The sequence below is a fragment of the Chlamydotis macqueenii genome, chromosome 21 (genome assembly GCF_036417535.1).
Source record: "Chlamydotis macqueenii isolate bChlMac1 chromosome 21, bChlMac1.mat, whole genome shotgun sequence".
Lineage (NCBI taxonomy): Eukaryota > Metazoa > Chordata > Aves > Otidiformes > Otididae > Chlamydotis > Chlamydotis macqueenii.
The window spans coordinates 7,314,064-7,336,463 of record NC_141576.1 but is presented as its reverse complement, the minus strand read 5'-3'; the positions used below and the strand labels follow the sequence as shown (position 1 = coordinate 7,336,463).

General features: G+C 56.7%; 1 protein-coding gene across 1 annotated transcript; it reads left to right on the top strand.

Annotated features, from left to right (window-relative positions):
- Window positions 1–1,395: 1,395 nt before the first annotated feature.
- Window positions 1,396–22,400, top strand: VWA5B1 (von Willebrand factor A domain containing 5B1). Its single transcript, XM_086764496.1, has 22 exons — window positions 1,396–1,534; window positions 1,819–2,004; window positions 2,104–2,121; window positions 2,358–2,533; window positions 2,718–2,898; window positions 3,132–3,263; window positions 3,501–3,625; window positions 6,350–6,526; window positions 9,855–9,965; window positions 10,043–10,245; window positions 11,555–11,669; window positions 13,199–13,384; window positions 13,647–13,842; window positions 14,772–14,959; window positions 16,870–17,092; window positions 17,274–17,591; window positions 18,414–18,548; window positions 18,875–19,003; window positions 19,506–19,580; window positions 19,970–20,039; window positions 20,262–20,385; window positions 20,609–22,400. Exons 1-22 carry the CDS (start codon window positions 1,396–1,398, stop codon window positions 21,368–21,370), a joined length of 3,969 nt encoding a protein of 1,322 aa, XP_086620622.1. The 3' UTR covers window positions 21,371–22,400.

Sequence of the window (22,400 nt, the reverse complement as noted above, 5' to 3'; positions counted from 1 at the left end):
TATCTTGATGGCCTCTGCTGTGGGATGACCTTCATTATCTCTCCCAGTAGCAGGTGAACCCTTGCCAGCTTCTGAGTTTTCAAGCCCTGTTAGCCCAGGTGGACACGCTCCTGCATCTCCTGACCGTGCTGCATCCCCCTGGGTGCCTTCCCCTGGCTTCTGCGGGCCGGGCTCACTGGGGCTCGCAGCCTTGGTGGTGGAAGGAGAGAGGATGAAATCGGGAATGGCCGAGGTTGTTGGCTGGGAATTGGGAGCATACCTTGAGGTACAGCCCTCGGTACTGCCCTCCATCATCTCCTCCGCTGCCGTTTTATTTGCTCTGGTGCCCTGGCTGCTCTGCCCCATCCCAGCCAGCCCTGCTTGCTCTCCCTTTTCCCTCTCTTATTGCCATTTTCCTGCCCAAATGCTCGTCAAGCTCGTGGCCTTGATGTCTGCTGTTCCCATCTTACGTGGCATTTGCATACAAGGGTGGTTTTCGTAACGCGCGGCTGCTAGGAAATGGGAGACTGATGTATTTCACTGCTGCTGGCTCCTCCCGGGCCTTGTAAATCATTGCAGAAAGCTTTGTGGAGCCAGCCAGGGAGAACTGCTGCCTAGCAACTTCTGGTGCCCCAGGGGAGCTGGACATGGCCCCAGACCTTTCGGTCTCCTCCGAAACCCTCAGTCTTGCGGGAGATGAGCTGGAACAGAAGGAAACTTGCTGGAGGGGGAAGGAGTTGGGACGTAATTTGGCAGAGGCCGCTTTGCATGCAAAGGTCTCGGCGAAGCCAAGGGGAGGGATGAGTCAGCCTTTGCAGAAGGGACCTGGAGACGCGGGGCAGCAGAGCCGTGCCACCGCCCCGAAACGCAGTGAGGACGGGACGGGGGCGCGGAAGGGCAGGGAGGATGCCTGGCTCTCCCTGCCTGCTCTCCCTTCCCACAGCCTGAAGGAAAATTCTCAGAGTCATAGTCTGACCCTTAAGAAAGTGGTCAGTTTGGAGGATGATGAGGGGCAGGAGAGCCAAAAAAGAAGGTGTTAACCGGCTCTGCTGAGGCTTGAGCAGTAGGTGGGTGCGGGCGCCGGTGCCATGCGTGACCCAGTGCTGCGATGCCGACCCTGGGGCCGCCTGTCCCCTGCCAGGCAGGTTTGACCTGATCCCCCTCCCTAGTGCCGGAAGGGATATGGGCAAACGTCTGCCTTGCCTCTTCCCGCCGGGGTCTTGTCTCCATCAGTGCAGCCATCACGCCCAGGTCTCATCCCATCCTGGGTCAATCCTCAGGCTGCAGTAGCCAAAATGAGGTGGTGGAGGCTCTCAAGTGTTTCTGGTGCTTGGGGCTCCTCATTCGTTCTCGCCCTCGCACCTCTCTCCAGCTCTCTGCAGGTGACCCCAGCATCACCAACGGACCCCCGGGAAGATGCCAGGGCTGATTAACGGGACAACCCACTCCCCGTTCCCGCTCACCGCGTCGGAGGTGACGTCGTGCGTCAGTGGTTATGCCTTCGGGATGACGGCCTTGCTCACCTACCGCAACCCAGAAGCTCAGGCGTTTGAAGGCAAGTTTCAGGGGTGAAGATCCCAGTGCAGGAGGTACTACGGGAGCTGTAGAGCCAGGGATAGCGCAGTGCTGCTTTTCTGTGCGTGCCTTAAGCCTTTAGACCCTTGCAGGAAGAGTAGCCATGGGTATTGCATCCTCAATTGTACCCTCAGTGGTCCAGGTCTACAGTTTTTGAAGTGTGAAAAATCCCAGGAGCATGCATGGAAGTGCTGGCCCCTGCAGTTGGCTAGTGGGTCTGGGCAAGTGCTTGGTGTTGCTAAAAAAACCCTATCTGGCCGGCAGGTCTCTTCGTCTACCCCTTGGATGAGTGCACCACTGTCGTCGGGTTTGAGGCGGCCGTGTCCCGGCGTGCCGTGACAGTGCAGATCAAAGACAAAGCCAAGCTAGATGACGCATATTTCGACGGTCTCCCTGACGGAAGAGTTCGTGATGGAAGCGGTGAGGGGGGCCAGGGGCTTTTTAGTGAACGTGGGGAAGAAAACCAGGGGAAGAGGAATGGGGAGGTGGCAGGGCGTAGCTGTCTGTCATGTGCTGCAGCGTCAAGGAGGCTCCTTTTGAAAGGCTAAGCCTTGGGTTGTAGTCCTCGTGTCCCTGCAGCCTCTGCCAAAAGTGGTGGTCTCATACGTCTGGAAAGCACCATTGCTTCTGGGCAGCCGAAGGAGTGGTGCAGAGGGCTGGGGCTCTTTAGAGAAGTGGCGGTGTGTGCAGTGAGGGCTGGTTTGGGTGTTTGATCTGGGTGGGGTGGTCACGGGAGACCTGGGGAGGAGCATTTTCCATGGTTATGACACTGCGTGTCCCTGGTGTGGTCCCTCTCTGTGCAGGAAGGATCGTGATGGATGAGGACTTGGAGCGGATTGCTTTTGTGGCTAACCTGGGCGTGATTCCTCCCCTGGAAAGTGTCTCCATCTTCATCAGCACCTCCTCTGAGCTGCAGACACTGCCCAGCGGGGCCGTGAGGGTCCTTCTGCCAGCTGTCTGCGTCCCCAGGGTTCCCCAGCCCAGCCTGGAGAATGCCAGCGGCCTTTCCAGCCACCAGCTCCGAACGTACGAAAAACCACGGGATGGGACTGATCTGGGAGGGATGCGGGAGCGGCAAAGCGGACGCCTGCTCTAGCTGCGGGAGGCTGGAGAGCTGCTGCAGGCTTCACGTCCAGCAGATCTGCAGTTCCTGGGGGGATGTCACATGCACGGCGTTGACTGGGGTTCATCTCTCTGGCAGGGACAAGCACTACTCTGGGTCGGGGAACCCGGAGCATGGGAGCAGGTTCTGCCTGGCTCAGCTGCTGGAGCGCGAGGCCACCAACCCCTTTGAGTACGAGTTCAGCTTCCACCTGGAGATCCGGGGGCCATGCTTGCTGGCAGGTAGGAGTGCCAGGCTGGTTTATCACCGCCTCACGGCAACGTCCACGCTCATCCTCCTCCTCTGCCCCTGCGAAGTGGAATCTGTTTTGGCAACTTAACTGTGCTGGGGTGGATTTGATACGGCAGAAGCACCGCATAGTCTGCTTGGTTGCTCTCCTCTGCTATCTTGCTGTCTCTTCTCCCTGCTCTTCCCCATCCTCAGTCCCTCACCGCACCTCGGTTTCCCCCGGCAGGCGTTGAGAGCCCGACGCACGAGATCCGAGCCGACGCCGACCCCTCCGCTCGCTCCGCCAAGAGCATCGTCATCACACTGGCCAACAAACACACCTTCGACAGACCCGTGGAGATCGTGATCCACCCGAGTGGTAGGTGGGCTCTGCTTCCTCTCTGCTCCTCCACGGTGCTGGAGACAGCCGGATTAGCTCTGGTTTTGCAAATATTGTCAGGACTTAGGCTTCCTGGGAGGTAATCCCAGAACCTCCCAAGGTTGCCCGTGCTGCCCAAGCTCTGTTTTCACGAATGAGGGTTCCCACATCTCTAAAGTTCCCGCATTCCTAAAGTTGAGCTAAGGCTGTTCTTCACCCGATTCTCTGCGTTTCCAGAGCCCCACATGCCTCATGTCTTAATGGAAGAGGGTGATATGACACCTGCAGAGTACGAACGACACCTGAAGGGAAAGAATGATTTCATTAAAGGCACTAAGAAGGACCCCAGCGCTGAGAAAAAGGTGAGGAGCAAAAGCCGCAGGCGCTAGCAGAGGCTTTCCTTGCCACTGGAGCCGTGCAAGCCAATGATTGCTTGCTTGCTTGTGGTACCAGATGTTACACTGGCCCAGTAAGCTCTGCAGCATCCTCCCTTGGAGAGGGCCTTTTGTGGAGAAACAGGGGGAAATTCTGCGGTACTTCTCGTAAACTGAGTGTGGAAGAAGCTCTGAGATGGTTATTGTGTGTATAATTAGTACTAGTCTAGCGTAGCATAATTAGATAGGTACATTATTACAGCATTAAGAGAATTATAATTATTGCAGTGACACAGAATAAAATATTCTTTTAATTGCTCAGTAAATGTTTACTGTTTCTGGATAGCTGTCAGGGAGAAATAAGTGATTTTGCTCGGAATAATGAGCTGCACTGAAGACAAGGTAGGAGAAACTTCTCTTTGTTCTGCCGATCAGCAAATAGAGAAATATCTGCTCTGGGGTTTGTGCCTCGTCTCTCAGCAGTTCTGAGGCAGTGAGTGACAGCCTAGCGCCTCTGAGCTGCCGCCTCAGCGTGGCTGGGATCGGTGAAGAGGAGAGGGCTCGTTAGAGCCCTCCGAATTTCCTGGGTGGGCGTCTTCACCTGAGGCACAGTCACGCTTGCGTAACCGCAGCCCCGGGCTTACAGCGTCAGCTCCCTGTTTGACACGCACCAGCGTTCTCCTTTGCGAGTGGGGATGCTCTTTTCCCCTTAAACTCATTCTCCGCATGTCTGAGCCGGGGCGGATGCCTCGAACCCGCTGCAGAGCTGCCTCCCTGTGCTGCCGGGTTTCTCCTTTTGCCGGAGCCGCGTCTTCTCCTTCCTGTTGCCCTTCGCTTTCTCTTGCGGTGCGATGCAGGGATCGGGACTGCGCTTGCTCACGCGGCAGGCGTCTCTTCTAATTGTGTTCAGCGTGCGGCAGGTGGAATGAAATGAAACTCCTACGCTACGGCTCAGATGGCTGTCTAATTATTTCTGTCTCTTTAGCACGTCAAATTATCCGGAGGGGGTGGGGGATCATTCCAGAGCCATTTCCCTGCAGGAAACCCACCTCTGTGCGCCAGGAAGACTGGAAAGCAACGGCATGAGAAGGGCAAGAAGCAGAGAAAATGCCCTGAATGTCAGGGGTAGACAGTGGGGCTAGAACTGTCATGCCCAGAGCATAACTCTGGGCATCTCTTGGCTTGAGCCCAGAAATATCAGCAGTAAATGACAATTAATTCTCATCCCTCGGTTTGTTATGCAAAAGCCGTGGCTGCTCATCAGTGAGCAGGGTGGTGGGGACGAACGCGGACTGGAATTGACTCTCGGTCGACAACATCTGATTAGGTGACTGTAACTGGATAAGGGGTGACGGGGAACGGAGGGGAGGTGGGGAGAAGAGACGGTGCAGATGAGATGCTTGCTTTTCTGGCTGACCTGTAGCAGCAGCTTGAGGCTGTTTACTAAAGCTTTGCCTGTAAAATTCACTCTGAGGTCAGTGGGGAAATTCCGGTGATGGGCTCACCCCGATCACGCGGGGATTTTCAGTCTCGGGTACCTGAGAGCATCCCAGGACCATGATTTGGTCCTCGGGCAGAGACACAGCAAGGATCGCTCTAGTCTGAAATAGGATAAACACCTGCGCTGGGCAAGATGTTAAACAAAATAATGTCGTGTGGCTGGAGGAAAATGGGGATGGAAAAAGCCCTTCCAGTTCCCAGCGACCGACTAATTCCTACTCCAAAGCGTGAGGGTGAAGTGACAGCCAGGTGCTTGTTCCTCTGGACAGGCAGCATCTTGTCACAGGGGTCGGAAAGGCAGCACTCGGGCAGCGCAGCCGAAAGCGAAGCCCTCACGTCTACATTGATCCTCAGAGGCTCTTGAGTTTAGTGAGTTACGGAAAGTAAAGGTTGGTCATCAGCTCGTAGATCTAGGAATATGACTCACCACTGGAGAAAAAGCCCGGTTATTTGGGGTCTGGTTTACTCCTGGTGAAACCAGCAAGAAACGGCAGCCTTTGAGGGTTTTTTCCCATTTAATTTTATCACATTTTTAATGAAGTTTGATGTTTGAAATAGAACAAGGAGAAATGCAGAGAGCCGTTAGAGCTGTGTGCAGTACAGAGACGTATACCGCGCGGGTTCCTATCAAACGATGTCCTGAGTGACCGGATCGGCTTTCCAAAGCGTTTCAATCCACACAAAGGAAAATGATGAAAGAAATGGGCAGGAAAACCAGCAAACCAGAGCGGCAGGAATGAACTGAAGCGGTGAACACAGCACGTGGAGGGCTGCGTCTCGCACTTCGTTATTGCGTGACCACAGGCAAAACCTCTGGTGTGCCTCGGTGTGGTGCTAAACGGCACTAATGAACCGGATTTTCGGGAGGGATCTAATGAAACGTTTGGAGGATCAGTTTTGCACGGTGCGGCATAGGGCCAGATCTTTTCATTTCTTCTCCAGGCTCTCACCCGAGCACGCATTGCTCTGTGTGTGCGCTGGGGTCCCTGATTTTGTCCCCCCGGCAGAGCATGACCGTGGCTGGGAGGAGGCAGGAATCCCGTTCTCCTGCGGAGCAGCTCAGGTGGTGTCCCCACTGAGGCCAGAACAAGCCGATCCCTGCCCACAAAGGGCCATGAACTCACATCTTTGGGCCCGTAGCTCTGCTCTGATTCCCCTCGAAGTGAAAAGGGGTGGAAAAATCAACTTCTCAATCTCTCTCCTTTCTCACAGACGGAAATCATCAGGAAGCGGCTGAACAAGGACATCTTCCACCACCCTGTCATCATGCTCAACTTCTGCCCTGACTTGAGGACCATCCAGCCAGACCTCCGGAAAGCCCAGGGAGAGTTTATCTTCCTCGTAGACCGCAGCAGGAGCATGAGCGGCGTCAACATCAACCGCGTCAAGGTACGACGCAGGAGGGGAAGGGCCTGCGTGCCAATGAGGGATGGATATCAGGGAGCAGTGGGGGTTGCCGAGTGCTGATGAGTGCTCATTAGGAGGGGATGGGGGGTAATTATATGCTGTAGCTTTAGTCATCTCAACCGTGTGGCTTGTTAGGTACCTGCAGCGAAGCTGACTCTCCCGCATTCTGTTCCTCTTCCTGTCAGCACATAAATTGAAAGGTGTTTTCTTTCCCCCTCTGTGCTGGCTTCCTCATCTTCTGCATCCCTTCTCCAGTTCTCCATGACTCCAGGAGGGCTTGGGGCAATTGCTGCCGAGGTGGGAAACCTCCAGAGAGCTCCAAGGGATGCTCCAGAGCCACGTGCTGACCGTGCATTAGGAGAGATTTTGCTGATGGGCACCTCTGTGCACCCGGAGGAGTTGTTTGGACACAAGACATCCCTTTTTCTAACACAAATGAATGCTTGCAGTCTGGTGGAAGATTATGGGAGCTGTGCAGAGACCTCTGGCTAAGAAAGGAGCTGTGGAAAGACCTTGTCATGATATTTTGTGGGTCTGAGGTTCCCTGGTCAGATGTGACCCTTACCCAGCTGCCGGTTGCCCCATGAGAGCTGGGCTTGGCTTCGTGCCGCTGGTCTGGAGACGTTCCTGCCCTGAACCTGCTGGAGACCACTCTGTCCATCGAAGGGGAAATCACTCCAGTAACTATTTAATTATTGTTATCCCTGACTGACACGCTTTGGAGGCCGGGTTGGTGCCCGACGCCTGTCAGCTGGCAGGTCTCGCGAGAAGCTGCAGCCTCTGGCAAAAGCTCTTTTTGGCAAGTTTCTGCCTTGATTTTTGGGGCCAGGTGAGCCCCCATAACTTAATGAATATTGCATCCTCGTGAGCAGGGTGTGAGTCTGTGCTGTCCCGTGCATCTTCGCTGAGGACAGCGAGGGCATCGCAGAGGCAGGCTTCATCTGAGGGGTTCGGTTGCATTTGGATGTCTGAGAGATTCACCGAGCTGGTTTTCACCCAGATTTGGACTCAAATGCTCCCATGGGTACGGCTGCACCCCCTTCTGCGGGGCTCATGGCCCAGGGCGAGTGGCAGGGAGCATCTTCTAGCCCATCTCCTCACCCATCTGTCTCCGGTTTCCATGGGAACTGCTGGAGGACTGCCACCTCCAGCAACAAGGATTGGGATACCGGGGAGCTGGAGGATGGCTGCAACTGGTCCCCTGGGACAGGGAGGCTGTCCCCTCTCTCTGCATCCTCCCAAGCGGCCAGGATATCCCCGAGGTTGTACCCCCTTCCCTCAGCACGTTTTGGAGCCTGGGAATCGGGAGGAATCTCTGCTTCTGGCCAGATTTTTGCTTTCCGACTTGCAACTTGGGCACCGCGGTCTCTGCAGCGTCTGTGGGGGCTGCTTTGTCCCCACAATGGGGATGGGGACCCTGCGGGGGTAGAGCCCTTCTCTGAGGGGTCCTGAACTGGGACTCGCATCTGCAGGAGAGCTGTAAAAACAGGAAAAAGGCTGTTCCCTTTCTGGAAAAAAATATTTCGGGCGAGATAGCAGAGATTTTGGAGGAGATACCTCAAGGGAGAAAACCACTGTCCATCTTTTGCGTCCCCCGATCCTTGTTTATGACTTGTAAATACCAGGGACCTCGCAGCTGGGGCTGTTCTTCGTGGGTTTGGGTGGGATGTGCTTGATGGAAACATTTACATCATCCTCAGATTGCTGGGTGAGCAGCGTGGCAAGGCTCGGATGTGTGCGGCGGGGAAAGCCGAGGTGCAAACGGGGAGGGGTTGGTCCGGCGCGGGCTGGCTGCGGTTCGCTGCCGAGCAGGAGGGCGCTCGGCCAGAGTGGCTGGGGTGGAAAGTTCAGGGGTTTAAATTTCCTGCAGCCAGGTCCTTTCTCATCTTGGTGCAGCTGGGGAGAAGAGCCAGACCCATGGTAGTGCCTCACTGGCAAAATGGGACTAATAACTGGGAATTGACTTCTCTGGAGGCAAACATCCCTCCTTATCGAGCTGCCGCATAGATAGTGAGTGCAACGGGATCAAGATCAATACTTACCGCGAGAAGCAATAAATCTTTCCACTTGCTGAAACAGAAAGCAGGCAACGGTTGCCCGCTTTGAGAAAAATACTTGGAAATCTGTTTTTTTTTTCCCTTGTAATTAGCTCTGAGGTGGGATGTCAGCGTTGAGATTTGGAAGAGCTGGCATCCCAGGAGCCATCTGGGAGCAGCGGTATAAATACATTCCCGTAGGTTTGCGATAACAGCTTGGTGTAAAGTCCTCTGCAGCCCGGCAAAGGGCAGCCCCCTCCTCGTGCATCATTTCGCTCCGGCTCTGCCTCTCTGCCAAGTCTTTCAGGGGTCGGGAACCGGACTGACCCACCGCCCGTCTCCCCGCGGCTCTTCCCAGTGCCGACCCTCGCCTTGCTCGATCTTTGCCACTGTGGGTGACCAAGCGAGGAGGCAGCTCTTGCTCCTTTGACCTTGGCAGCTCATCTCTCGGGCTGGCTTCAGGGTTTCTGCTGCCCTCGGCAGCCTGGCAGGCGTTTGCCTGTATCAGCATATAAACAGAAAGCACAAAGCTCCCGAAGACTGCCAGCACTTGGCTTTAAATTGGCCTCCCTCCCCTGCCACCCCAACTTCTCCTGCTGCCCCTGCAAACCCCGCAGCTCCTTGGGCAGCTCTTGCCCAGTGGCTGGTGCCACCAGCTCTGTCCTGGAGTTGTCCCTGGCCGTCGCAGATGCCCGAGACAATTTAAATTGCTCTCCCCTTATGTAAAGACCAGGAACAGGCAAGTTAGATAACCACCTCTGGTAAGGAAAAGAACTTAAAACTGTCTCTCCCAGCTATTTTAGTGGATGCCAGCTATGTATACAAGAGGAGTGGGGATGGGGGAGGCTTTTCCTTTTGTGTAACTTTAAGCTGTTTGCTTATTTTCTGCAAGTTTGGGCGTTGAGATGCATTGCGTGTCGCACTTCTCAATTTCACACTCTGCTTCTCACCCACTAGCTCCGCGCCGCAGTACCGTGTTGCGAGCACAAATTTCATCAGTTAAAAACAAACAGAAAGATTTGTTCAGCTCTTTATTTATTTATTTATTTATTGAAGATTCCCCATTTTCCTCACTGCTTTGGGAGCCGAATATCATTAAGGGACTTTGGGAAGAGTGGAGTAAAATGCAGAAGTGGTTGTTTTGTTGTCAGATGCGGGTGGGAGGAAGGTGTGATGGCAAGGCAGGGTCTGGGCAGAGCTTCTACTGATGAAGCTGGGGCAGCTAGGGAGATACCTGGCGTGCCTGATGTTCATTTGCTTTCCACCCCGCCCAGGATGCTCTGATGGTCATTCTCAAGAGCCTGATGCCAGCGTGCCTCTTCAACGTCGTTGGGTTTGGGTCCACCTTCACGACCCTCTTTCCTGCCAGTCAGACATATTGCGAGGTGGGTGAAGGGGGAAGTCACGTTTCCTTGGGGCTCGGAGGTGCGGAGACTGATGATTCTGCCACTCCTTCGGGCAGGAGAGCCTGGCTGTCGCCTGCGAGAGCATTAAGAAGATCCGGGCTGATATGGGCGGCACCAACGTCTTAGCACCATTGAAGTGGGTCATTCGGCAGCCCCTCCACAGGGGCCATCCCCGCCTGCTTTTTCTGCTGACCGATGGGGCCATCAGCAACACAGGGAAGGTCCTGGAGCTGCTGCGAAACCACTCCTGCTCGACCAGGTACGGGTGCCCGGCACCGCGTGGGCCGCGCTTCTCCTTGAAAGGCGGCTCCATCTCACAGACGTCCCCACTTCAGAGAGAGAGAGGCAGGAGAGATTGCTGGGATGAGCCACGGGAGAACCTCAAAGGGTTTGGAACGGAGCCCAGAAGTTCAGATGCTTTTTAAACAATCAAAAGCAAGATAATTGGGCTGACAACTTCACAGGCTCTCGTCTGATGCTTCCTGCTAGGAGAGATTGACAAACGAACAATCTTCCTTGCTGGTTTGGTTTTTTTAAATTTTTTTTTAAAGCACATCTGGGTCTGGCCCCAGCTGCTTCCAGGATGGTGCAGTGCAGCATTGAATGCGCTGAAAGGGAGCAATGTAAAAAGCAGCTAATTTGTGCATCCAGCTCCCAGCCTGGCTCCCCAGCCCTGCTGACGGGCTGCTCTGGTTTCTCCTCTGCCTCTTCAAAGGGCACAAAACATAAGAAAAATGGAAGAAAACCTCATTCCTCTTCCATCCCCCAGATTTCAGGGCTTATCAGGGAAGCTGCTCTGGGGTTTTTTTGCTATATGGAGGTTTAAGAGCTTCCCAGCTGTACAGGGCAATGCATCCCTCGCTCTGACCGAGGCGTGGCGGTGGGATAAGTGCAGTCAGAGCCAGAGTGTGGTCTGGGGAGACCCTGGAAGGCCGTACCCAGCGCTGCCAAGTCACCTGTGCAGCCCCTGCCTGCAGAGAAGACCAGAGCCTTCTTCCCCATCCCTCCTGCCTTCCCACCGTGTCCATCCCAGCCAGGCACTGCTCCCTCCTGCCCTTCCAGCTCCGCTCGGCGTTTGCAGCCTTCAACCAAAACCCATTCCCAACGCGCCGAGCTGGGAGCCAGGGGAGCAGCCTTGCCTGGCTGGTTCCTCTTTCCTTGAGAAAACATTTATTTTAATTGTCAGCCGAGATAATTACCGGGTCTTTAGTGCTATTGACCACACTCAGCGAGGGAAAGAGCTGAGCTGGCAGCAGAGCAGCTTGGTCATGCTTGCAGAGGGGGCGAGGGCTTGGGGTCCCACCGGGAAGCCCCTGAGCGTCACAGCTGAAGGCTGCTCTTTGGGGAAGGGATTTGGGGTCTGCTGAGCGGAGGGGGATGCCCGTTCCCCACCCTCCTGCCAGCCACCTGAAAGAGGAGCTGGTTTATTTTCCTCCAGACGTGCTGGACAACTGCGTGGCGGTGGGATAAAGAGGGGAGGGGGTCTGCTGCCTGCAGGGAGTGGGTGAGTTGGGTGGGGTGAGGACGGCGTCGTCCTCCGTGTCCTGACGCTCCTTGCCCCGTTGCAGGTGCTACAGCTTCGGCATTGGGCCGAACGCCTGCAGGAGGCTGGTTCGGGGGCTGGCGGCCGTGTCTGGGGGCATCGCCGAGTTCCTGGCGGAGGGTGAGAGGCTGCAGCCCAAGGTAGGGCTCCTGGGGGACGGAGCACCTGGCGAGGCTCTAGCGATGCTCCGGTTCAGTGAGGGGGAGGCCATGGCTCGCCCGTGGGTCTTATTCCCTGTCCCGGTGCTGCCTTTCCGACTCCCACTCGGCAGGAGGTGGGCGAGCGGGATGGGATGAAGGAGCATCTCCATCTCCGGCTGTCAGGGGGAGCGGGAGGGTGCGTCCCCGCTCTGCGTGGGGATGGGGAGAAGCGATCGCCGCGATGCAGCAGCTTTGGCTTCAAAGGTAGCCGCTGCCTCAGACACCGGTAAGGCCAGAGGAGCCGGCATCAAAGCAGCCAATTAGTTTTGAAGTCAGGCTCAGCCCTGGCGTCACTCAGCCGAGAGGTACCCGGGGTTTGAGGGCGAGGAATGTGCTGCGACAGCTCTGCCTATTAAACCAACTTTAAAGCAAAGGGGGGAGCCTCTTCATTTCCACTCTCCTCATGAAAACCCTGCCTCAAATACAGCGTGAGAACAGTGCTTTCCCCTGGTGAGAGCGCAGACCCCAGCCCGCCATATGCTGGACGGCTAAACCCGGAGAGAATGGGGTCTTTAGCTCCAAAATATCTCTGAAAAGCTGGGTGCCACGTTCTTGATCTCCAAAGGAGGAGTTCAGCAGTCCGCTCCTCGGCAGGAGCCTGGAGCACACAAAAACCTCTCCAAGGCAGGACGGCACCAGCATTTCAAAGATAGTGAAGAGAGGGGTTTTTTTAATAGAGCTATTAATAAGAGATTTGTGGGCTGTGCAGCTTGATGCCTTCAGCAGTCTGAGGCATCAATTAACGGCCTGATAAAACACAGCCTGGTGTCTTCCTGAGCCTGTGAAAAAGCGGTGAACAATAGAGAACGCTGGAGCTGTTCTGCCTCCACATGCGGTGTTCTCTTCCCCTGGCATGCAGGGAAGCTCTTGTAGATGGCTCCCTGGTAGGTTTGTCCAGGACTTATTCACGGATATTGGTCTTCTCCACACGTGTCATTGGCAGAGCGCTGCTGATCTCCAGCAGTGGCTTGAGCCAGCAAGGACCTGTATAAAAAATAGGAGTGCTGTCAGTCAGTGCTGGGTGTTGGGGCGTGAGGCAGGGCTGGGGCTCAAGTAAGTGAAGGTCAGCAGCTTTTCCTGGGCACAATGGGGGAAGCAGGGGATGCTGCCTCGCACCGCAGCGAGATACCTCCGGCTGCAAGCCCCCACTGTGCTCCAGGCTGGTAACGCACAGTGTGAGATCAGCCCTGTGCTTTATTGGGTTTATGGTTGGACTCAATGTTCTTAAAGGTCCTTTCCAACCTGAATGATTCTCTGATTCTATGATATCTGCCCTGCTGCCTGCGCCCAGGGGCTAGGGGTGCCGGGACAGGTGTCAGAGCGGTCTGAGAGGGAGCAGGCTCCCATCTAAGGTCAGGAGAGGGTAGGAATCAGCTGATGGATTTTTTTGGGGGAAATTTCCCCCTTCCCCTGCAACATGCTGCACATGCAATGTCCACTTGCTGCGTAACCTTCGCTTTCTGCCTCAGATGGTCAAGTCGCTGAAGAAGGCGATGGCGCCGGTCCTGAGTGACGTGTCGGTGGAGTGGGTCTTTCCCGAGAGCACCGAGGTCTTGGTTTCCCCCGTCAGCGCCAGCTGCCTCTTCCCTGGTGACCGCCTGGTTGGCTATGGCATCATCTGCGACACCTCCCCATACATCTCCAACCCCAGATCCGTGAGTCCGCGCTGCGCTGGTGCAGGAGCAGCGGGTGTTGGTATGCACATGCACAAACGGGTGTCTCAGCTCGTTGTGCATGGTCAGGAGGCATCTTTTGCTTTCCTGTTGCATCCTCAAGGGAGATGGTGGGTGGAACACCAAGGAGAAAGAGGAACTCAGCAGACAAGGGTGCTGGTGCACAGGTGGTGGCTCCTCTTGGCTGGGATCCGGCTGAGGGACGCGGTGGTAGGACCTGTTCCCTCTCTCTGCTTTCCCGCAGGACAAGAGACGACGTTACAGCATGATGCGTTCCCAGGAGTCAGGCAGCTCCGTTTTCTTTCACTCCCAGGAGGAGGGAGCAGGCATGGAGAGCTGGAACCACTCCAGAGACTCGGAGGGCTGCTGCCCCGCCGACCGTGCCCCCGATCACCTGGGGGTGGGCAGAGATCCTGGGGGAGAGTCGGACACGGACACCGGTCAGATTTTCCTCTGCGCGAGCGTGGGCGTGATGTCCCTGTCATTCTAATCAAGCTTCTCTGGCTGCTCTGCCACTTTGCCTGTCTGACAAATAAGTCTCTTTGGCTGCCTCTCTGCTAAGAGCCGGAGGGGTTTGTAGGAGGGATGACAGATCTCCTGAGGCTCCAGCGAGTCCGTTTGGTTTGGATATCGTACCCAAACCTGTCAGGAAACCAAGGGAAGCCCTGGAGAACAGACTTCCCTGGAGATTCTCAAAGCAGCTCTAGCTTTGGCCGCATTATTATTTACAAGCTTCCCAAGCTGCCCTCTGGTGTGCGGGGAAGGAGGATCCTTGTCCAGGGAAATGGATCCAAAGCCCTGTCCCTGGAGTGTCACCCCTCTCCATCACCATTCAGCCACATAAAGTGGCTGGCTGCACCCCGGAGCTGGCTGCACACCGGAGCTGGCTGCACCCCGGAGCTGGTTGCATCTCCATGCGACAAGGAAAGCTCTGTTACTTGTGGGGCGTTCTTCCCTTTCATTCAGAGAGGATCTGTGCCGCGCATCCCCTAAACCCTGTCAAAAGTAATGAGAAATCATGCCTTTCCAAATGCAATTCTAGTCTGACAGGAGAGTGTCTGCACTAATGAAATTTCATTAGTAAAGCCTTTGTCTTCTCCAGAGAGGTTTAGGGAAATGCAGTCAGGCTTTTTCTGGCTGAAAGCTGCTCAGACAAAACCTCCCCAGTCTGCTCTCCCGACTTCCCCAGGAGTTTTGAGTGTAGGCTCTCATTGCCTTTTGTGGTTCCGTTGCTTTGCTTAAAATTGTGCAGGGCTGTGTGTGGGCCCCCCAGCCCCGGCAGGACCACGGGGATGGGCTCCTCACTGCCTACCATGGTGCTGGCCGGTCCTGCTCCGGAGCGGAGCTGATCCCCTCTCCCACCATGCAGGGATGGACATGAACGCTTCCTCCAGGAGACGGGCGTACAGCACCACCCAAATCGCCGACCACGAGCCTTGCAAAAAGGTGCCCACGGCCAGCGATCCCGGCACCGTCCTGGTGAAAAACCCCCTTCGGAAAACCCACTTGCAGGACCTGCAGCAGGTCAGCCCTGAGCCCTGGCAGGTGGATTTCCAGGTAGGTGACCCCCGGAGAGGCTTTGCCTGCAGGCAGAGGCCAGCAGGAAAATCTCAGATCCGTAAGGGAAGGAGCCTGGCTCACACGAGTCATGGTGTATAGATATTCATGCCCACGCTTTGTGCTGCGGCACACCACAAGCTGCTCATCTGATCCCCAGGCTGCTGCTTCCTTCTTATTTCCCTGGAATTTAGCCACGTGGTGCAAACTCTCCGCCGGGCCGTGGCACATCTGTGCCCGGCACGGGAAAAGGAAGGCAGCCCCACAGCAGAGCCCCACTGCTCTAACTGGTTGCTTGGCCCGTGTGCAGCGTGGGGCTGAGACCTGGGCCTGTGTGGTGATACATCTGCTGAGCAGTGTTATATCCCCTGCCTGCAGCAGGTAGCAGGTGAAATTTGGGAAGATTTTTCAAGCATGGAAGGCTAGGGGTGGTTTTCTCCCATCCTTGGCATCGCCGAGATGCTCTGCTCTGCAATCAGCATCTGCAGGGCTGGGAGGACCAGCAGCACTTTTGTTCCCATGGCAACTCAGAGCTGTCTGGGGCGTTTGTTTCGCTTCTGCAGCGGGTTAGAGATCGGCTGGGTGAAGGGAGGCTGGAGGTGGGACGAGGGGGCGAAGGGGAAGAAGGGCCAGGGCTTCGCAGGGAGAAGTGAGACCTCTGCCCTCCGGCTGCAGCAGCGAGGGTGGTGAACAGCATCGCTTGACGGAGGGCAAACTACAGTGGGTTTTCGGGGCACCTGTGACCTCACCCACACTGCAAATGTCCAGGATTTGCCCACAGGATGCTCGGTGTGAAGGCAGAGATGGAAACTGCTCCCTTCTGGAGGGCAGTAAACCGTTAACACCACGTGTCCTGCTCTTAATTAATTACAGCCTGGTTTTGCTATGCCTCGTGCTGGGAGGGCTCCCAGTGGCTCTCCAGAACTCCCAGTCCAGCTGTCAGGGCTTGACATTTTCAGGGGTGTGAATGTGAGCGCTCAGCTCATCTCTGCACGCCGTGCTGGGAAGGAAAGGTCAGCGCTTGCGATGGGCAGCCGAAACCCCCGGCTCCATTCCCAGCTGGCTTCCTCTGGCTGGGAGGAGAGCTTGGGCGGGAGAAGGAGCAGGTTTGGGATGGAAAGGGTCTGACAGGGGCTGCTTGCTCTTAAATATCCCAGTCCCAGCTTGGTAAGTAGCTCCTGGAGCTGCCTGCCTCCCATTTTTGCTGGTGATTTCCTAGAGCATCAAAAATCTGGTGGTGATGGAGGCCACGTTCTTGCCTGCCACCCGGAAAAGCATCTTTCCATCCGTCCCTGCGACCCACCACTTTTTACCACCTCTGTCCCTTGCTGGTGTTGTGCTAGGAAGATGGAGAGACTGTTGGTTTTAGGAGGACCTTCCCACAGCACTGGGGACAGGGGTAGAAGTAGGCAGAGCTCAGTGTCACTGCTAGCCGTGGAGAGGGACGTTCGGGCAGGATGTGGCACTGGAGGTGCTGGAGAGGGAAGTCATGGCTCCTAAAAGTGGAGAAGCAGTCTCGTTAAAAAAAAAAAAAAAAAAAAAAAAAGATAAAAAGATAAAAATTCCTTTCTCCCCATCCCCTGCGCCTCTCTGCTTTCGTTACTAAGCAACTGCTCCTTGATCTTTCTGTCTCTCTTCTTTCCTTTGGATCCCAAGTGAAGTCATTAAAATGTCTGGAAGGATGAAACTCATATTTCACCTACTGCCTGTCTGGGGAAGGGGCTTCTGGGGTCAGGGTCCCCCTGGGGACACCCCGCAGGGCCAGGGCTGAGCGGAGAGGGACCCGCGTGTTTGCACGGTTGCATCTCACGCTGGGATCAGGCAGGGAACAGATGTGATCAGAAGGGACGGAGCAGATCCGTGCCATCGGCTGTAGCCGGCTCCAGCCCTAACGTCTGCTCTGCTCGCAGCCCTTCGCAGCCAACTCGCCGGGCTCTGCCACGAGGATCCGCGGCGTGGGCACCCGGCGGCCGTCCCTGCTCCACCGGAGCTGCATGTCCTTCTGCCATGACGCCGACTCCCCGCCGGTGACGGATGGGCTGCAGCAAGCGGCTGCGGGAAGGGGCTTGGGACTGCTCGATGCCAACGCCAGCCTGTGGTCCTCGTCGGATAGCCGGAGCCCCAGGGATCTGGGTAACTGGGGGAGAGGGGGGCATGGCCAGGCCCACCTATCTGTGCTGGGGTTTCGGTGGCATTGCGTCGCATTCTGTGCCGCCGTGTGAAAATGAAGAAGTATTAATTATGGTTCCTGGTGACAGTGGGGAATTCAGCTCCCACAGAGGTGATTAATTATCCGCCTCTCCCCTCTCTGCAGAGTCTGGCCAGCATCCTTCCTTCACGTTTGAAACGGAGACCTCCTCTGACTGGGAGCCCCAGGACTTCGACTCCAGCGCTGCCCGTGGCTCCCCACGCTCCCCCAGGACCCTCTGCAAGGCGGTGGTGAAGGGGCTACGCAGCCACGAGCCCGTGCAGTGGGAAGTGGCCTTTGATGTCCACCCCCTCTTCCGAGAGCGGGAGAGCTGGGCGGGTGGCGAGGCGGACCTGTGGAGCGAGACCTTCCACCACCTGGCAGCCAAGTCGGTCATCCGGGACTTTGAGCAGCTTGCCGAGAAGGAGTGCGAGATTGAGCATGGTAACGCGTCGCTCCCGGTGGTGATCAGGGTGCTGGAGCAGCTCTCCTGTGAGGCCAGGCTGAGAGAGTTGGGGCTGTTCAGCCTGGAGAAGAGGAGGCTCCGGGGAGACCTTAGAGCGGCCTCCCAGTGCCTAAAGGGGGCTCCAGGAAAGATGGGGAGAGACTGTTCAGTAGGGCCTGTTGTGACAGGACGAGGGGAAATGGTTTTAAAACAGAGGGAGGGAGATTTAGATTAGATATTAGGAAAAAATTTTCTACACTGAGGGTGGTGGAGCACTGTCTCAGGTTGCCCAGCGAGGCGGTGGATGCCCCATCCCTGGAAACATTCCAGGCCAGGTTGGCCATGGCTCTGAGCAACCTGGTCTGGTTGGAGATGTCCCTGCTCCTTGCAGGGGGGTTGGAGTGGGTGGCCTTGGAAGATCCCTTCCCACCCAAACCATTCTGTGATTCTGCGGCCTTGTTGCACGTTAACATGCTCGAGCTCTTGCTCCTTCATGCTCCTCCGCCCCACACATCGAGTGACGGTGATTATTTTTGAGGAGTTAGTCACCTGGAGGTGGGAGATGGTCTCTAACTCAGAGGGTCCAACAGCAGCCACGCATCGCTGCTCTGGGCTGCACATGTCCCTGGGTCTTCTGCTCCATGAAATGCAGCTGTGTGTGTAAAACAGGAGGAGAAGAAGCAGCAGGCAGAGGTTAGAGGGACACAGTCCCTGCTGAGTATGGAGCCCAAGCGTGAAGGTGGGTCCGGGAGCTGGGTCCGACGGGTGGATGGAGCTCACGGGGCGCGTGGGCTCTAACTCTGGTGTCTCTCACGTGGCAGGGTCTGGGCGGCGCTACCAGGTCAACGCTGTCCAGACCAGCAAAGCCTGCAACGTCATCAGCAAGTACACGGCGTTCGTGCCGGTGGACCTGAGCACCAACGCCTACCTGCCCACCGTCATCAAGTACACCCACACAGGTAACGCAGGGCCGGCAGAGGGGTGAAATGTCCCGGGAGGGAGCATGTGATGTGATATCCTGAGGGATGTCACCTGAGAAACCTCCCTCAGAGCAAACCCTGGGAAGCCATGGCTCAGTTCAGAGCAAACCCGAGGCCGTGGCTGAGCCTGACACCATGCCTGCCACTCTTGGTGGCAAGAACCTCTTCCCCGTGGCCAGGCAGAAGGTCTGCTCTTTGGTCTGGATGCCTGGAGATGACCGAGCCCATCGTTCTGTGGGTTTTGTTGCCACCATGTGCGTACCAGGCCCTCTCTAATGCTGGCAATTCCCTTCTCTCGTGCCCGGGGGCAGCATCCAAGCAAGGCAGCCAGAGGAGCCTGGGCTCGGGAAACAGACGGCATCGTGGCTTTTCCCCTGGACGTCCCCAGTCAGCGCGCGGCCAGAACGGAGATGATGAATGTTACAGCACAAGTAAGGTTCCCTGGGTTTTGCCTCTGTCCTGTTGTTACGAATCTCAGTGGTTTAGCCCATGAAGGAACATATTCTCCAGTGTTTTTTTTTTTTCCTTCTGCCTTCTTCTTTGAATATGGTGCTCACCAGACATGTGCCTGGCTGGAGTCCGTCTCCTTCAACAGGGAAGAAGCTGCAATTTACCCTGAAACCCCCAAATCGCAGGCAGTGGCTGCTGACAGTGCCTGGAGGGTAACTGGCAGCCGTAACGCAGATAACACGGGGGATGGAGCCAGGTGTAGTTAGAGGCAGGGGGATGCAAGACACTTGCTTGTCACCAAATCATCCGCTAACGAAGATGAGGTTGGATCGAACCTCATCTGGCATTGCCGGGTCTGCAGCTGAATTAAAATTGCCCCCGATCCGGCTCGTTAACCTGATCACGCCGCGGGGAGGGACAGCGGCCATGGCGCGGTGTCGATTTCGGCCGGCCGGCATTGCTGACGCGGTTCCTCCGTTGCAGATGCGGAGGAGAGCAGCCTGTCGCCCTGCAGCACCCCGTCCTCCTCTGGCTGGGAGCGCTGCGGTCTCCCCGAAGGTAGGGGAACGGGCTGACGGCGCTTGGCAGGGTGCAGGCGCGTGGAGGCTGTGATTCGGGCTCTTCTCCAAATACTTCTGCCGAGTTTGGGGGGTTTTATAAGACCTTGTGTCCTAAAGTTAGGCCTGCGAGCATAAGACCTGACTCCTTCCAGGGCGCAAAGGACAGACCCTGGTGGGGCTTTTGGTATAGATTCTCCCCAAGGTTTATTTTTGAGAGGCACGGGAATTTCGTTATCCACGTAGGAAAAATGAGGCAAGGGGAGAGGAAGGGTTTTGCCAAAGACTCAGCAGCAGAACAAGTCCCGCCACGTCCCAGCGCGAAGACTCTGCTCCCTGTTGTTCTCCTGTAGCACCTCACTGTAACCCCAGCTTCGTGCTTCTTCCCAGGGCCGTTCCAGAGCCTGTCTGCTTCCTCTGCACAAGCCCAAAAATCCATCGAGAGCCTCTTTGCTGCAAGGTATGGGCCAGATCGAGCTTCCTCTGACCTTCGCGGCTGCCTTGCAGATATCTCTGTATGTCCGAGGCGAATACAAGCGAAGGGCAGAGGAGGGATGTGCTGGGAACCGGTGCCAGGACTGAGCGTGGTGCCGGTGGCTGGGGACTGGGGATGGTTTTTGGAGGGGAAGGCGGGCAGCAGGAGGGGCACAGAGGTAGTGACCACCTTCTTATCCTCCTGCAGGCTGACCTTCAATAAAACCAGGCTGCTGACTCGAGCCGCCAAAGGGTTCATGAGTAAATCTCCCAGCAGAGCAAATGAAACCAGCTCCGAGTGCGACAACGAGAACATAGACTACCTTCCCCTGGTGAGCAGCCTGTTCCTGGGTCTTGCCGGGGTTGTGTGGTCACTGCAAGGGAGCGGAGGGCAGGAGGATCCCCCCGGATCCTGCCTCTTGCTGTCTCTGGTGGCCATGTCCGATGGTCCGCTCAGAGACGGAGAGCTGCTCCATCCATGCATGCCTTCCTCATGAACCTGCCAGAAGTGGTTGGTGTCTCAGAGCTTCTCTCTGTGCCCACTGCTCCTTGCAGGCCTCTCTGCAGCTGGCCTGCGGTGCCTTCCTCATGAACTCGGCCTTCTGCGATGCCGTCAACATCCCCATGGAGAAGCTGAAGTGGACATCTCCCTTCGCCTGTCACCGCCTGGCCCTCAGCCCCTCCAGCTCCTACAGCACCAAGAAGACCAGTCCCTCCAGGGACCACAAAAGCCTCGGCTCTGGCCGGCAGCTCCTGGTTCCTGACAGGCACGGGAAGAGTCCCAATGCCAGAGACATCGCTCTGGGTGCAGCGCCGGAGGGACCCGGCAGCCATGCTGAGGACGCTGGCCGCCTTCGCCACTTCTCGGGCAGCGCGGTGGAAAGCATCTCCAAAGCCCTGAAAGCTGAGAAGGAGCTCGCCCCGCCAGCCATCACCATCCGCCGCTTCTCCTCTCCGGAGAGCACGACAGCCTTGGACGATTTGCAAGCTGACAGCGGCCGGGGCTCGGAGACGGAGGGCTCAGAGGTCCAGGCGTTGCTCTTTGACATCGAGCTGCAGCAGCAGACGGAGCTGGAGGGGATGCTGTGGGCCACGGCGGTGGCCCTGGCCTGGCTGGAGCACAGCTCGGCTTCCTACTTCATCGAGTGGGAGCTGGTGGCTGCCAAGGCCAGCCTGTGGCTGAGCCAGCAGGACTTTCCGGAGGGATACAGCCTGGCCACGGTGAAAGCCGCAGCCCAGCAGCTCTTCGTCCTGCTCCGGCACTGGGATGAAAACCTGGAGTTCAACCTGCTGTGCTACAACCCAAGCAGCGTGTAGAGAGGATGAGGAGAGAGGCTTGGGCGGCTCACCGAGGGCGCAGGAGTGGGGACCCATCCTCAAGGAAACTCCTCCGAGGAGCTCGGTTCCTCTGCCACAGGGACAGCACGTGTTTGTTAGAGCAAGCCCCGCAAACGGAAGGAGCCCGGGTGAAATCCTGTGCTCGGTGGTTGGGATTTTGCCCTGGGAGGGTTCCTACCGGCTGCCGCAGGAGTATGCTGTTCGTTTTTAACTGGAGCACCACTTCCAGCTGCAGCAGTTCCCTCTGATCCCGGTTTCTTCTGGTTCCCAGCCCTGTTTCCAGAGCGGGTTCTCCCCTGCTTGTGCCGTCCTTGCTTGGCTGCCTCTCCCCGGCCCCGAAGCGCTGCCAAGCCCCCCGCTGTGGTCCTCCAGCCCTGCATCCCTGCTCTCCCGAGGCTCACGCCTGGCTCCTGCCATCTCAGATGTCTTTCGGCGCAGGTGAACGTCTAACGACGTGCTCAACTCACGGACCAAAGGAAATCCACGCTGGGACTGACCGTCTGAAGAGCAACCCCGCTGTCACGGCCAGGAGGGTGCTGCCTTGCCTGCGGCCCAGCGACACACCGACGAGCCAGGCCGGGCGGAGAATGAGACCAAACCCCATCCCATCCGGATGGTGCTGGGCTCCCTCAGCCCTTCTGCGATCCCAGAGTGGGCCCGCAGCCAACGGCATGCCTTCGGAGCTTCAGAGGCAGAGCAATGGCTCCGGGACTGACAGAAGGGACGGACTAAGGGAACAAACCCCTCGCGCTTGAGGCCAAATAGACATCCCTTGCATTAAAACAATGGAGGAATTTTACTCCCTGCCAAAATGCTGCATCCTTCCTTCTCCGCATGAGCCCCCCCGTGCGCCGATCCGTTGGCTCCGAGCCGCAGGGAGCTGCCGTTGAACCCAAGAGCTCGGAGGCTTGCTCGCTTAAGGATGCCTGACCTTCTAAACCTCACTTCTCCGCTTCTTGCCTTCATGCCGCTTAAAGCCAAGAAGCTGCCGGCCACAAATTGCATCCCT

Excerpts from the sequence above, each read along its gene's own strand:
- VWA5B1 (XM_086764496.1), top strand. The coding sequence starts at position 1,396 with ATGCCAGGGCTGATTAACGGGACAACCCACTCCCCGTTCCCGCTCACC. Across the intron at positions 6,527-9,854 it reads TCAACATCAACCGCGTCAAG|GATGCTCTGATGGTCATTCT; the intron begins GTACGACGCAGG and ends CACCCCGCCCAG. Across the intron at positions 17,093-17,273 it reads CCGGAGCCCCAGGGATCTGG|AGTCTGGCCAGCATCCTTCC; the intron begins GTAACTGGGGGA and ends CCCTCTCTGCAG.